We start from the raw sequence: 14,321 nt of genomic DNA on the forward strand, positions 1-14,321 counted from the left end.
GGGTCGGGTAATTCGGGTTTTTCATATAAAAAAATTTACCCGTTTAGTTACGCTACCCAAATTAAATCCGGGTAATTCGAGTATGGATAATTCGGGGTAATGGGTCGGGTAAGGGTAATTCGGGTATTACCCGATTTTTAATTTTTTTAATGGCACCTAAAAATAAATGTAATGAAATAAGTATGTCGTGCTAAACTTTGATCATTGAGATTTTTTACTCAATAATATTTGAGATATCAAGTATTCGTTCCAAACTTTCGATCTTGGGTTGAATTCTTTATTTTTTTTTCTATTTTTGTTGTAGAACTTGATCATTGGTTGGGTTGTCAACTTCAATCGTCTCATCTTCTACTTCAATATAGTTATCCATTGGTGATGAATACCAACGAAGAGCGGACGAGGTACGAGGGGTTTTTGACGTGGAGAAAATAGAACGAGCCTCAACGAGGGAAATTGGGATTTGAGAATTGGGAGGGTTAGATAAACTCATAAAGGGACACTATTTCTTATATATATTTCGGGTAATTGGGTATACCCGAAACCCAAACAACTTACCCTTTACCCGATCCGAAAAAAATTCGGGTTACCCACTTACCCGAAAAAATTAACCCGATATCCGATTTACCCGTCACCCGATTGGGTAAATCGGATAACGGGTATTTTTGACAGGGTTACTCAAGAGTCATTTTCCCAATATAATACAACTAAAATATATGGTTGTTTTGCTTTGAAAAAGCCATAAACTCAAATGGACGCTGTGAAGAATGTAGTGGAAGACTGGAAGAGGAGTCAAACCATACCATTATTAATTCCCACATGGTCAACACCAGCTTTACAGGGGGTAAAGTGTAATGTTTAAATAAATCAAGGTCTGGTCAGAAATAAAGAACAAGATTACAAGACCACTTTATACCAAACACAAGAATACAAGTAGACTGACACGGTGGTAATAATGAGAAAAATTATAACAAAGTGTCCTCATGTGTAAATTAAATATTTCTTTAAAACCCCGCTCAAAAAGGAATTATCATCATGTGTGCTCCACACTCTCTTTCACACACTACAACACACAGACTGTGTGTTCTACACTGTATTTTCTACTGCGATTTCTAATATAAAAATTTGGAATCCAGCTCAACTGTGGAGTATATCGTGTTTGTGTGTGTATAATTAAATGCTGGTGAATTTTTCTGATGAGATTTTTTTCGCTTTAAATGCTTGGTGTTGAAGTCAATTTCTGCTGCTAACTTATTAGAGTTCTCTCTCAAATTGAGATCTATTGTTGTCTTCGGTCTCGACGCTTTTCGTGAAGAAAATGCCGGTGGAGCTTCGCCGGAGAGTTTCATTGACATTTTTTTCCGGTGAATTTCAGTTGTAGTTAGTTTGAAGCTCTGATGGCGACGACGGAGCTCAATTTTCGCGGATAAGAACTTCAAAGGAGAATTCTCTCGTTATGTTTCAAGGTGCATTGCGTTGGAAAATTTCATTCATTTTTATGCAATTTAATTAAATTTATACATCTAAGCTTATATCCGTGCTTTTGTGATTTTGTTCGAAGAAAAGTTCGTTTTACATACATGCAATTTTACAATTATAATTTTCTTAGGTTAGGTTACATGTGTGTGATTTTATTTGGCTAGAAGTTCATGAAACAAATTAAGCATACTAGCTTAAAATCTGTTTGTGCATTTCATAATTAACATACTTTAGGTAAAAATCACAATTTGACTATGTAAGGATAGAATTGTGTGCTTGTGATTGTGATTGTGGTTGTGGTTGGGGGAGTGGGTGGGAGTAGAAAGGGTCAATGTTTGATCTGAAGTAAAAAGAGATGAAATTTGGTAGCTGAAAGTTCCAAAGTTCTAACTTTTTATTTTATAAAATTAATTAGGTAAATTGTAGTTTTAGTGATACAGAGATAAGTAGTTACAAGGCAACCAAAAAGGCTGAATTGATTTGGAGTTTTAGAATTTGGTGGATCATCAGACCCAACTAATCTTAAACCTAATTTACATTCCACCCCTGAATTTTTACAAAATAAGTTAAATAGGTAGGAGAAATATATTCCCTTTCCTCCTTAACATGATAATTACAGAGAATTTTAAGGGAACTACAATTGCTAGACTTTCTCTAATATCTGTAAAGGGAGTTTCAGTTCATTATCACTTGATATGATTCTTGATACATTCGCAAATGTAGCAATCCAAGATATTCTCATCTAAAATATTATACAACTCAGAATCCCACTTCTCTTTCAAAAGATACACAAGTCCTTTTTTACCTTTCTTTTTCTTTTTGTTTTGTTAGGTGGAAGAAAATTAAGTCCTACTCCTTTGCTGTTTCCAGTATACCCTTCTCAATAACACCTTTTTTGCTTCTTGCTTTCCATAATGGCTACCTTTTCCCATTTTTATTTCTCTTTAATGAGCAACATATGCTTTGGGAAGTGAACTACAATATCTTAATAATTTCTCCACTTTTTATAACTTCCTAATCCATTATCAAAACCCCATGATTTCTGCCACTCTTGTGTCTACATTATGAAACCATGAACATAACATGCAAGAATGTCTCATGTCCCTCACTACATATAAGAAACTGTAACATCATATGCATAATGTCATTATTTTATATGATTTTAGTCTTTTACTCATCTAATTTGTTCTTTTTTTGATGTCAGGAAATTTCCACATGGAACTCTGCTTTAAGTCAATCTTCTTCATACTTTTCCTTCTACCTCTATCTTCTGCTGATTTAAACTCAGATAAACAAGCGCTTTTAGCTTTTTCCAATTCTGTCCCTCATGGCCCAAAGCTCAACTGGAACAACAACACTGATATCTGCAATTCATGGGTAGGAATAAACTGTACTTCAGATGGGACCCGTGTATTTGCCCTTCGACTTCCAGCAATTGGGCTCAAAGGCCCAATTCCATCAAACACACTTGGAAAACTCGACTCTTTACAGATTCTAAGCCTTAGATCAAATCGCCTAAATGGAACCTTACCTTCTGATCTTCTATCCCTTTCTTCCCTCCATTACCTCTTCCTTCAACGCAACAACTTTTCCGGCGACATTCCGGCGACTTTTCCTCCCCGGATTATCGTTCTCGACCTCTCGTTCAACTCCTTCGCCGGAAACATCCCCGCCGGAATCCAGAACTTAACCGAGTTAACCGGGTTAAACCTCCAAAACAACTCCATATCTGGCCCAATCCCAAATGTAACAATCCCTACATTAAAACATCTAAATCTAAGCTACAATCATCTCAATGGCTCAATTCCTTCTTCCCTTAAAGAATTCCCAAGTTCATCATTTATCGGGAATTCTTTCTCATGTGGGCTTCCTTTAAACCCTTGTTCTCCAATATCTCCTTCTTCACCCAAAAAAGAAACCTCAAAAAAGAAAGAGAAACTTCCATTATGGGCAATTATCGCGATTGCAGTTGGAGGTGGGATTTTGGTTTTGATTTCACTTATTGTGCTGATTTTATGTTGTGTGAAGAGAAAGAGTGAAGAAGATCCTAGAAGGGTGACAAAAGGGAAGGCTTCTACACGAGGTGAAAAGCCTAGGGATGAATTTGGGAGTGGAGTACAAGAGCCTGAAAAGAATAAGTTAGTTTTCTTTGAAGGGTGTTCTTATAACTTTGACCTTGAGGATTTGTTAAGGGCATCTGCTGAGGTTCTTGGAAAGGGTAGTTTTGGAACAGCGTATAAAGCGGTTCTTGAAGAGTCGATGACTGTTGTTGTGAAAAGGTTGAAAGAAGTTGTGGTTGGGAAGAAGGAATTTGAACAACAAATGGAGATTATTGGGAGAGTTGGACAACATCAAAATGTTGTCCCACTTCGGGCTTATTATTACTCAAAAGATGAGAAACTTCTTGTTTATGATTATATGTCTGGAGGTAGCTTGTTGACACTCTTGCATGGTATGATTTTCTTTTCTCTGTTTCTTTTCATTTATATGTGTATTATAGCATCCTACTTTCTTATTGCTATTTCTTGTGTTTACTGTTTACACCAAAAGTAAATGAGACAAATTTTGTAGAAAGTTAAAGGCTCGATATGGAAAGAGCCTCATTTCATGACTCTCTATCAATTGCTATTTTGGTGAAAAATTAACATTTCCGGTCATATTTTCCTTTTAATGAGCCTTTGGTTAATTTAATTTAGTGAGAGCATTTCAATAAAGTCAGTTTCTTTTTTGGCAAAAAAAGTAGGACCATTGGGCAAAAAATAAGTAAAATTTTGCAGTACAATAGCTTAAACGTGATTCTACTCGACAATGAATAGGACAAACTAATCAATTTTCATGTTCCCCATAGCACATGATATTATTACATGCAGAAAGTGAAAATAGAGAATAACGATTATACTTTTACCATTTATATATATATATATATATATATATATATATATATATATATATATATATATATATATATATATATATATATATATATATATATATATATATATATATATATATATATATATATATATATAGCCGACTACTTTTTGTAGTGATTAAATAAATATAAATCTTTTGACCATCAAAATGATAAATTTTAAAAGGAAAATACATACAAACCACAATGTGCTTTTATGATTTTAACGATTTTAGCCACTTTTAACTATTAGTATTTAATAATGGTTATAGTTTATAATTAAACTGATATGTTTTTCTCAATAATGACAAAAACACTTTATGCTTTTAGGTAATGTTTTTTCTCAATAATGTTAAAATTTGTATTGTATGTATGTTTTAAATATATATAATTTGATTTCTTTATTTTTTATTTATTTCAATATAATAATGAAATATGAATTATGATTTCTTTATTTTTTATTTCTTTCAAAAAATTCCAACAAACATGAAATATGAAGGATGAATTCCATCGTAGCAACTAAATATAAATATGTTACGGAATGGAATCTCCAATTCCAATTCCAACTGGAATAATTAATTGCCATGAATCACAGGAAACAGGGGCACCGAGAGAAACCCCGTAGACTGGGAAACCCGAGTGAAAATAGCTCTCGGAGCCGCAAGAGGCGTCGCCCACATCCACTCAATCGGCGGCCCAAAATTCACTCACGGAAACATCAAATCGGCAAACGTCCTCATCAACCACGACTCCACCGGCTGCATCTCCGACATCGGCCTAGCTCCGCTCATGAACTTCCCTCCTCCGACCTCCCGTCACGCCGTTGGCTACCGAGCACCAGAACTCCTCGAAACCCGAAAACACACTCACAAATCCGACGTCTACAGCTTCGGCGTACTCCTCCTCGAAATGCTCACCGGAAAACAACCGATTCAGTCTCCGGGGAGAGAAGACATGGTGGATCTACCTCGGTGGGTGCAGTCGGTGGTCCGGGAAGAATGGACGGCGGAGGTTTTTGACGTCGAGCTTATGAAGTTTCAGAATATTGAAGAGGAGATGGTGCAGATGTTGCAGATTGGGATGGCGTGTGTGGTGAGGGTGCCGGATATGCGGCCGACGATGGAGGAGGTTGTGAGGATGATTGAGGAGGTCCGGTTGTCGGACTCTGAAAACCGGCCGTCGTCTGATGACAATAAATCCAAGGATTCTCGTGTGCAGACGCCGTGATTTGTGGATTGAAATTTGAAATTGTAAGTTTGTGAAGAAAGGAGAATAAATTTATTTGATTGTCTGGATTTTGCTAAATCCTCATTTGATTGATGTGTACATGATTTATGGAGTTGTGGAACTGGCGAGGAAGATTTAAATTGTTTTATTTTGGCATATTTTAGGATGAAATTAACAGACTCCATGATATGGATCATCTTCATCTTTCAGGTTCAATCATAATTTCTTTCAAAAAAGTCTTTTAACGGGAGCAAATGATTAAAACGACTTCGATAAAATTCCTAGTTAGGCTATAGGGTGAGATGTCACCCTTGCAAAAAAAAAAAAAAAAAGTTAGGGATGATTTTAGCAATTTACTCCATAAAAAATTTGGTCGATTTGCCCTAAGTTTGTCTTGAACGTAAACATAAAATGCTTTGCATGTTTTATTTAAGGATACATTGAAATCTCATCTCAGCAGTCACCACCATATATAAAACAAAACTTAACTCCATTGCCCATTGGACACGCCGACGCTGGTGAGGTTGCAACAACATGGATGAGAAACATATTCCGATACTAATATTCTCATTCTTTCTACTGAAACACATCACCAGTGCTAACGCCGACTGCTCTCCGGCCTCCTGCGGCCCCAACGAGCCACATGTACGGTTCCCGTTCCGTATCCTCGACCTGCAACCACCCCGGTGCGGTTTCCTCGGTTTTGACCTCTCCTGCGACGAACAAAACCAAACAATCCTCCAGCTTCCATCATCATCATCATCATCATCCTTGCCATACATCGTCAACAGTATTTCCTATCTCGAACAGGTTCATTTCCTTCAAAAATCTTAAACAAAAACTCGTACGTTGACATTTTACAATCATGTATTTAATCCAATCGGGTAAATTAACAATTCTTCACATGTTTTTCACAGTTGATCTACATAGATCCGGGATTTTGCCAGCCAAACCGAATAGTTAGTGTCAACATAACCGATACGTCATTCAGTGACAGTAACTTAATGATGCAGAACTACACTTTTTTCAACTGCTCCCAGAACTACAGTACCTTGTATCCGGTCGTCCGATTCCCTTGCCTAAGCACCGGAAACTACTCAGTAATTGCTATTGTGACCGATTCATATAATCCTGGATACGTGCCTCTGAATTGTGAGTTTATGAAGAGGATCGTGGTGCCGATTCTGCCAAATGGTGTCCTAAGTCAGGAATTGGAGTTGATGTGGTCCACTCCCTACTGCAAATCTTGTGAAAGGGAAGGTAAATTTTGTGAGTGGAAGAGTGATGATGGAGAGACAGTTTGCGTTAGTTCTTCCCGCGGAAAAGGTTTCTCTCTTGATTCTTACTATACATGCATGAAATACTTACCACGCCTTTTAAGGTGGCTAACTATAGAATTCATTTTTATGCATAAGCTAAGGTACTTTTAGTTAGAGAGCATGATGTTGACTTTAATGAGAAAGCTAATCTAAGGTACTTTTAGTTAAGAGAATCTATAGTGTTGACTGTTGATGAGATAGCAAGTCTAGTTAGTTGTTATTAGATGTATGAAACTTTAGTGTTCTAAGATTACACATTAACATTCAATAGATTTCGAGACCATTGAACTCTTTGAAAAAAGTTTTGTAATTCTTAAATAAATGTTATAAATTAGCTTTTGTAGTTTTCTTTTGAATTATATAAAGTTCAATGCATGATAGAAAAAAAAATTAATAGAAATGTATGTAATGTATAATGACGATGTGAGAATCCATTAAACTATATAGTTTTCAATGCGTTATGGATGATATCCTTGTGAAAACTTAATAAAATTATTAAAAAAGTTAATCTAAACTTTTTATTCAGTTTTTTTGGTTATTCATGTTCGATATCAAATGTTAATATGTACCTTTGGATTTAATTCTTACGTATTAATCATTTGATTTTCCTTCTCAGGTATTTCGAGGGGTGCTATATACGGATTAAGCATAGGCATAGGTGTACCTACATTGATATTTATCATCGGGCTTGCATACTACTTATCTTATAAACGAAAAGGCCATAATGGCTCTCATAACCAAAGAGTTGTCGAGGATAATTCTGGAATGTAATCAGTGTTTACATTTTGAATTCATTCAAGGGTCGTGGCTCAAGTTGAATGTATTAAAGGGAAAGTTCAACATCATTATCGTCAAATCCGATACGTTCATCATACAAAATAACCAATCAATAATTAAGCTTGAATTTTTATACCTTTACATGTATATTTCTATGTATAATAAACAAATTTACACAATAAAAACTATTGTACGCTGTGTTTCATTTCATACATTTACATGTATATCTCTATGTATAATGAACAAAGGGATTAATAGATGCAATTAAATATTATATCTAAATTTTATAACCAATGGTAGACTAGAGTTTTAGATCGCGAGTTTCCTTATAAAACTTTAGTAGACTCCGACTCGTCCCTAAAGTGTGGTCATATTCCTCAAAACTCTTGGTCGTGCAAGAATCTTTTCATGAAGATCAACTAAAAAATGCATTTTCTTTTCTAGATGCAGAATACATTAAAGAGAATTTGTCAGAAAATCTCTATATTTTTGGAAAAGTTTTATTTTAGTCCCAAAAAGATTTTGAACAGAAAAATCATGATTATTTGATTTTACATGATAATATGTCATTTCCTGTTAATTTTTTTTTTGTTAATTTGAGTGTCACGCTTGTTCTAGGTATCATTTATTTCTCAAAATTTTAGGGTTTTGCACTAGGACTCGACGAGTTGGGGAGCCCCAACTCAACGAGTAGAGGTCTTTTCGGACGCGGGAGTTAGGGTCTACTCGACGAGTTGGAATGCCCTGACTCGACGAGTAGACACTGTAAAGGGAAACCCTAATTTTCAGTGGTTTGTACCATATTTAAAGAACTTGTGGCTCATTTGTGGCCTCCCTCATCATCCTTACAGTCCAGAGAGAAACCCTGGCCATGCTTTAGTGCTTTCTTGAGTGTGTGTGAGCTTCGGAGAGTAAATCTTGTGCTCTTTGGAAGGAAACTTGAAGATTAAAGAGATTGAAGTGAGAAGGAGTCTATAGATCCGACATCTACTATGTTTTGGCAACCATCTTGAGGTATAAAGTTGCTACATTGACCTTTATTTGCTTAGATATCCTCTTATGGAAGTATATGGTCACTTTTGGTACATAATGGTGTCATTCTCGGATTTGAACTTGTCATGAGGATATGGTTTAAGATCTAGACACCTCTAGGCCTCCATGAACATAAAGTTCCTCACTTTATCTAGTCTTGGCCCTTCTCCATGCCCTAAACCTTGTATGAAGCTTAGTTTTAGTGTTTTAACCTATTGAGGCCTTGCATGCATGTAAAGTTTGCAACTTTACGTGATATGTGGGTCCTAAGGGACTGGATATGTGGTTTGGGGCTTTTGATTCGACTGGAAGGGGCTGAACACGTTAAGACATGGAAAACTCGACGAGTTGCCCTGGCAACACGATGAGTTGGATCGGGTTTTCCCGTTTTCTGTATGCAGAGTAAACTCGGCAAGTTGATAAGATAACTCAGCGAGTTGGATCGGGTTTTCCCGTTTTCTGTATGCAGAGTAAACTCGGCGAGTTGATAAGATAACTCAGAGAGTTGCCATATTTATACGTATTTTTAGGCAATATTTAAGTACATTTTTATATATATTTTGTTCATTTGCATAGAATAATGATACTTATAAGGTTAAATTATATTTTGCAGCCAAAAAGAAGACATTTTGAAGAAAAGGGACTAAAAGTGTTAAAGAATGGAACTTTGGAGGTTGAAGGCTTGAAAGAAAAGAAAATCAGGAAAAAGCGTGTTCACGAGGTGAATATTATAAAACTCACGAGGTGGGTATGGCCTTTTGGAGATAAACATCGCGGATCAGGAATCCGTGTTGAATACGGATACTTACGGACTCACGAGGTGAATCAGGAGAAATTCAAAACTATATATATCCTTGAACCCTACGACTTTGGGAACTTTTTGGTGGCATAGAGGAGTTCCTGGAGATGAAATTCAGAGGAGAAGAAGATCTGGAAGCTGGTTTCAACACCAAGGAAGTAGAAGTACATGTTTTGGATTATAGTATTCGTTTGTACACTTTAACATGTTTTGGATTATAGTATTCGTTTGTTTAGCTATTAATATGTCCAGCTAAATCTAGCTGCTTTTGTTAGCTAGATGAAGCTGGAACTCATGGTTTTAATGCATTAGATTTAACTTTATTTGTTGGTGATATGCTTGTGTTGATTGATTTTACCTAGCATGCTTAAATTAGTTATTTGATTGCTTTGAATTCTTGTTCTGTGTAGTTAGTGAACACAATTCTGCATGAACTTGAATACCTAATAATATAATGAACACTAGTTATTGGAGCTAAGATCAAACCAATCTTAGATAAGTAATTGAATAATTAAATTAAAGTTGTGTTAGAGAACTTATATTATGACTGTAATTGTGTTTTGATTAATCAATCTTTCATGGCTCCAATCTTATCTAATAATTGATTCTGTGTTAACTATTGTATGAACATAAATAGATTTATATGAATTGATTAATAATTAGTAGATTTAGAACTAAATTGCTAATACTTTCTTAATTGGTCGCCAACAGTAACAGTTATAGCTAATGTATAACCATTGAGTGAAAGTGGATTCGAACTAACAGAAGTGTTTTGTTTATTGATTAAGTTTTTGTTAAAGAATTAAGTTCATCTAAACTTGCAAAATTAGATAAAAACCCTTTTAGCTTGTTAATAATTAGATTAAGTTAGTAGTAAATAAAGTAATTAATAACACCGTTCCCTGCGATCGACACCCGACTTACCTAAGCTATACTGTAATCTGACTAGGTACACTGCCTATAAGTGCATAGTTAGTCTAAGTTTGTTAGGTTATAAATATTAAAATTAGTGGGTACTTCCGTGCACATCAAGTTTTTGGGTACTTCTGTTTTCAATTTTTAATTCACTTTGTTTTTCATTTCTAGGAAGGTTTGATTATTTTTCTGATTACAGAACTCACGACGTGAGTATATAGATTCACGACGTGAGAACTATGATTTTTAGTTCTTTTTAGTTTTTAGTTTATTTTTCTTAGTTCAGTTTTACGTTTTTATCCTTGTTGTTTAGTTTGCAGGAGTTCATGACCAGAGGCTCTAACACACCTTTGGTGCCACCACTTGTAGATTCGGAGTTTGCTCTTCACAAAAATAAGAACAAGAACGCGAAGGAAGATCACACGCCGAAGAAGACGCCATTGCAAGAACTCAAATCAGCCTTTTCAAGGAAGTCGGGAAAGAAGACAGGGGAGTCCAGTTCAATCCCAAAGGATAAAGGCAAAGTTGAAGAACTTGGTCCAGTCCCTAATCCACACGAGTCAGAATACGAGTCAGACCTAGAATTTGAAATATTTGCAAGTGAACCCGAGAACGAGCCGAAAAAAGAAATGGCAAACGTTGAGGAGATGTCCATGGGAGCTTACAAGAAGAGGATCCGAGAAGATGTGGGTCCTGGTTTAGTCCAATCCGCAATACCTGCCACTACCACATTCGAGCTGAAGGAGCACATCTTGACTGTACTGAAGGATATCCCATTTTATGGGAAGGATCATGAGGACGCTTTTAAGCATCTAGATGAAGTCAATGACATTGCGGATTACTTCAATGTCCCAAATGTTAATAGAAACACCGTCTTGCTCAGAATGCTTCCCATTACTTTTAAGGGAGCTGCTAAAGAATGGTTAAAATCACTTCCACCGGGTACGATCACCACTTGGGCTCAAATGTGTGAGCAATTTATTGAACAGTTTTGCCCACCATCCAAGATAGCTAAACTCAAGAAGGCAATAGCCAACTTTAAATAATAGCCGGGGGAGTCATTATACGAAGCATGGGAGCGGTACAAAGGCTTGATCAGAAATTGCCCTCAGCATGATTTTAATGTGCAACAAGAGATGTCGATCTTCTATGATGGGTTTAATGTTATGACAAGACAACTCCTTGATTCTCAAGGACCTTTGCCAGAGAAAAATCCAAGAGAGGTCAAGGAGCTGATTGAAAAATTCGCGAAGCACTCTCGTGAGTACCACAACCCTAGGCAAGATGGAATCAAAAGCAGTGGAGGTGCACAAACTGAAGAAATAGCAGCTATGATGGCTATGCTAAATAATATGGACCGAAGGTTAACACAAATGGACCAATCAATTCATGCGATAAGAGTTGGTTGCGAGAGGTGTAATGATCCACACTTGACCAAGGACTGCAATTTGGATGAGTCTGGGAATAAAAAGGCTCAAGTATGTTACTCGAGTGAGGACAAGTACGATGAAGACTAGAGGAAACCAAAGAAAGAGTGGTTGCCATATGAAGAATATAAGAAGCAAAAAGAAGAGAAGTATAAGCAAATAGGCCGAGGTTTCTACCAAAAGGAGCAGCCACCAGCTGCGAGAAAACCCGATCTAGAGACCATGTTAATTAAGTTTATGGAAGCTTCAGAGAAGAGACACGAGGCTACTGATTATGCTATTAATGAACAAAGAACTTTGGTAAAGAATCATCATGCATTAATGGTAGAACAACAAGCTTTAATAAAAAATCAACAAGCCTCCATCAATAATCTTGAAGTGCAACTTGGTCAACTAACCACTTTGGTTCATGAGAAGTTGTCCCCGAAAAATCCTGAAAACAAGACCCAATATCACATAATGGCCATCGATATTGAAGAAGAGGCAATTTCTGAGTTCCTGGAAGCCTTGGAAGAAGAGCCACAATAGCCTGATCCAAAGCCAAAGAAACCCAAGCTCGAAGATCATAAAGTTGCTGAATTAACGAACTCACGACGTGAGCCCGCAAAGCTCACGTCGTGGGCTATGTCTGAACAGAAAAATTATGTCTTTGTTTCAGATTATCAGCCGCCTTTGCCGTTTCCTTCTCGAGCTGCCCTTAGTCCACTGGAAAGAGAGCATATAGAGTTTATTAAGCATGTGAAGGGTATCCCGATTAATACTCCCTTTGTCGAATCCTTATCCAAAATTCCCGAGTATGAAATTTTTTTACAAGACTTAATAGACACTCGTAAGCAACTAAAAAAGAATTCTAAGGTGATTCTAAGTTAGTAAAGCTCAAAAGCCGTGTTGGGAGAGATACCTAAGAAGATGGGGGATCCTGGACGCCTCACTCTTCCATGTGAGTTTGGTAACAACATGAAGGTTGATGCTTTAGCCGATTCTAGGGCTAGCATTAATTTGATGCCTTATTCATTTTATCAGAAGTTGGATATTTAAAAGTTGAAGGCTACAAGAATGACTATTCACATGGCGATCCGTTCAGTGACACATCCCCGGGGCATTATGGAAGATATTTTAGTGAAAATTGGGAAATTCGTTTTTCCAATAGACTTTGTGGTATTGGACATGAAAGAAGATCCTGATGTACCAATTATTCTTGGTTGCCTGCTGTTAAACACTCCTAGAGCTCTTGTTGATATTCGCGAGTCTAAGCTCACCTTGAGGGTTGGTGATGAAAAGGAAATCTTTGGGATGGAAGATGGATTTCAAGAGAATCATGCTCATGAAGAGTTGTTCAATATTGATGAAGACAATGAACTTGAAGAATTAGAGAAGCTCATGGAAGAAGAGATCAAGACAATTCATCAAGTCAAAAGAACAAAACCAAGAGTATCTGTTCCATATTTAGTTGAAGTCATTGCCTATACGAGTCCAATTTCTTGGGTTTGCAAGGAAGATGATGAGATAACGAGTGATGATGAGGAGGCTACTTCAAAAGTAACAATTCCAGTCGTGAAAGAAGAGAAGAATGCTATGGAGTGCAAGGAGGAGACTAAAGGGAACAAACACAAACTTGATGAAGACGAGGTCAAAGCTAAAAAGGAAAATTCGAAAAAGGCGTACAAAAGACGAGTTCAAGCTTACAAGAGGCGTTTCAAGGAACAAAAGATCCAAGTGGTGGACTCTTCAGACGACTCAACGTAAGGAGGCATGGAGTCCGGCTTACGACTCCTTCAAAAAGAAGCACTTCTCGGGAGGCAACCCGAGTTTGGTTTGCGTTCTATTTCCTTTTCTTTTTAGTTTTCTTATTTTTTTTAGTTTTAGAAACATCGATCATATCATCCAACTCACTTTATTTTTAATTAAAATTAAGTGGTAAAAATTTAAGTGTGGGGTTCCTAAATTAAGTGGTGAAATAAATAAATAAAAAAATGATTAATTAGCCTTCAACTTTTCAGTCAGACAAAAACTCACGAGGTGAGCGCGAAGAAATTCACATCGTGAGTCCATAATGCATGCGGGGAGTGACAATTAAGCCCATTAGATTTATTAGCCCAAGACTGTTAGCATAGCTGGCCGGCCAAGTTAGCCCAACAGAACTCACGAGGTGAGTTCGAATAAACTTACGACATGAGCTTTAAAAATCACGGGACCACAACTTAAATAATGTAGAATCCCTTTTGACCAAATCACTTTCTCATCCTCACGAAGTGAAGCTTGTTCTTTGGTCCCCCTACCCGATTTTGGCCTAGAGTTACTTAATTTAATCATTTTTCTTACGTAATCTTCATCACAAAGGTAAATATTTCTTGTTTCTTTGGTTAATTTTCACTAATTTGTTGATTTAGGGGCTAGGATTGTTCATATGCTTAAATGTCCAAAATTTGCCCAAAATG

General features: G+C 36.6%; 2 protein-coding genes and 1 non-coding gene across 3 annotated transcripts; 2 read left to right on the top strand and 1 right to left on the bottom strand.

Annotated features, from left to right (window-relative positions):
• The first annotated feature begins 1,040 nt into the window (after window positions 1–1,040).
• LOC145070281 (putative inactive receptor kinase At5g58300) lies at window positions 1,041–5,816 on the top strand. Its single transcript, XM_079017215.1, has 3 exons — window positions 1,041–1,463; window positions 2,681–3,928; window positions 4,983–5,816. The coding sequence occupies exons 1-3, from the start codon at window positions 1,454–1,456 to the stop codon at window positions 5,612–5,614; spliced, it is 1,890 nt and encodes a 629-aa protein (XP_078873341.1). The 5' UTR covers window positions 1,041–1,453; the 3' UTR covers window positions 5,615–5,816.
• A 116-nt stretch (window positions 5,817–5,932) lies between these two features.
• Window positions 5,933–7,961, top strand: LOC145070282 (putative RING-H2 finger protein ATL21A). Its single transcript, XM_079017216.1, has 3 exons — window positions 5,933–6,424; window positions 6,532–6,940; window positions 7,550–7,961. Exons 1-3 carry the CDS (start codon window positions 6,149–6,151, stop codon window positions 7,702–7,704), a joined length of 840 nt encoding a protein of 279 aa, XP_078873342.1. The 5' UTR covers window positions 5,933–6,148; the 3' UTR covers window positions 7,705–7,961.
• Window positions 7,962–11,469: 3,508 nt separating this feature from the next.
• On the bottom strand, window positions 11,470–11,576 carry LOC145071876 (small nucleolar RNA R71). Its single transcript, XR_013690837.1, has one exon. It is a non-coding gene; the product is annotated as a small nucleolar RNA R71 (small nucleolar RNA).
• Window positions 11,577–14,321: the final 2,745 nt, after the last annotated feature.

The sequence above is a fragment of the Lactuca serriola genome, chromosome 8 (assembly GCF_051521515.1).
Source record: "Lactuca serriola cultivar US96UC23 chromosome 8, Lser_US96UC23_V15, whole genome shotgun sequence".
Classification (NCBI taxonomy): Eukaryota; Viridiplantae; Streptophyta; class Magnoliopsida; order Asterales; family Asteraceae; genus Lactuca; species Lactuca serriola.

What these genes read in the sequence shown, in the direction of transcription:
- LOC145070282 (XM_079017216.1), top strand. Translation starts at nt 6,149, where the DNA reads ATGGATGAGAAACATATTCCGATACTAATATTCTCATTCTTTCTACTG. An exon ending in GTATTTCCTATCTCGAACAG is followed by an intron (nt 6,425 to 6,531) that starts GTTCATTTCCTT and finishes TGTTTTTCACAG; the next exon opens with TTGATCTACATAGATCCGGG. An exon ending in TAGTTCTTCCCGCGGAAAAG is followed by an intron (nt 6,941 to 7,549) that starts GTTTCTCTCTTG and finishes TTTCCTTCTCAG; the next exon opens with GTATTTCGAGGGGTGCTATA.
- LOC145070281 (XM_079017215.1), top strand. An exon ending in CTTGTTGACACTCTTGCATG is followed by an intron (nt 3,929 to 4,982) that starts GTATGATTTTCT and finishes CATGAATCACAG; the next exon opens with GAAACAGGGGCACCGAGAGA.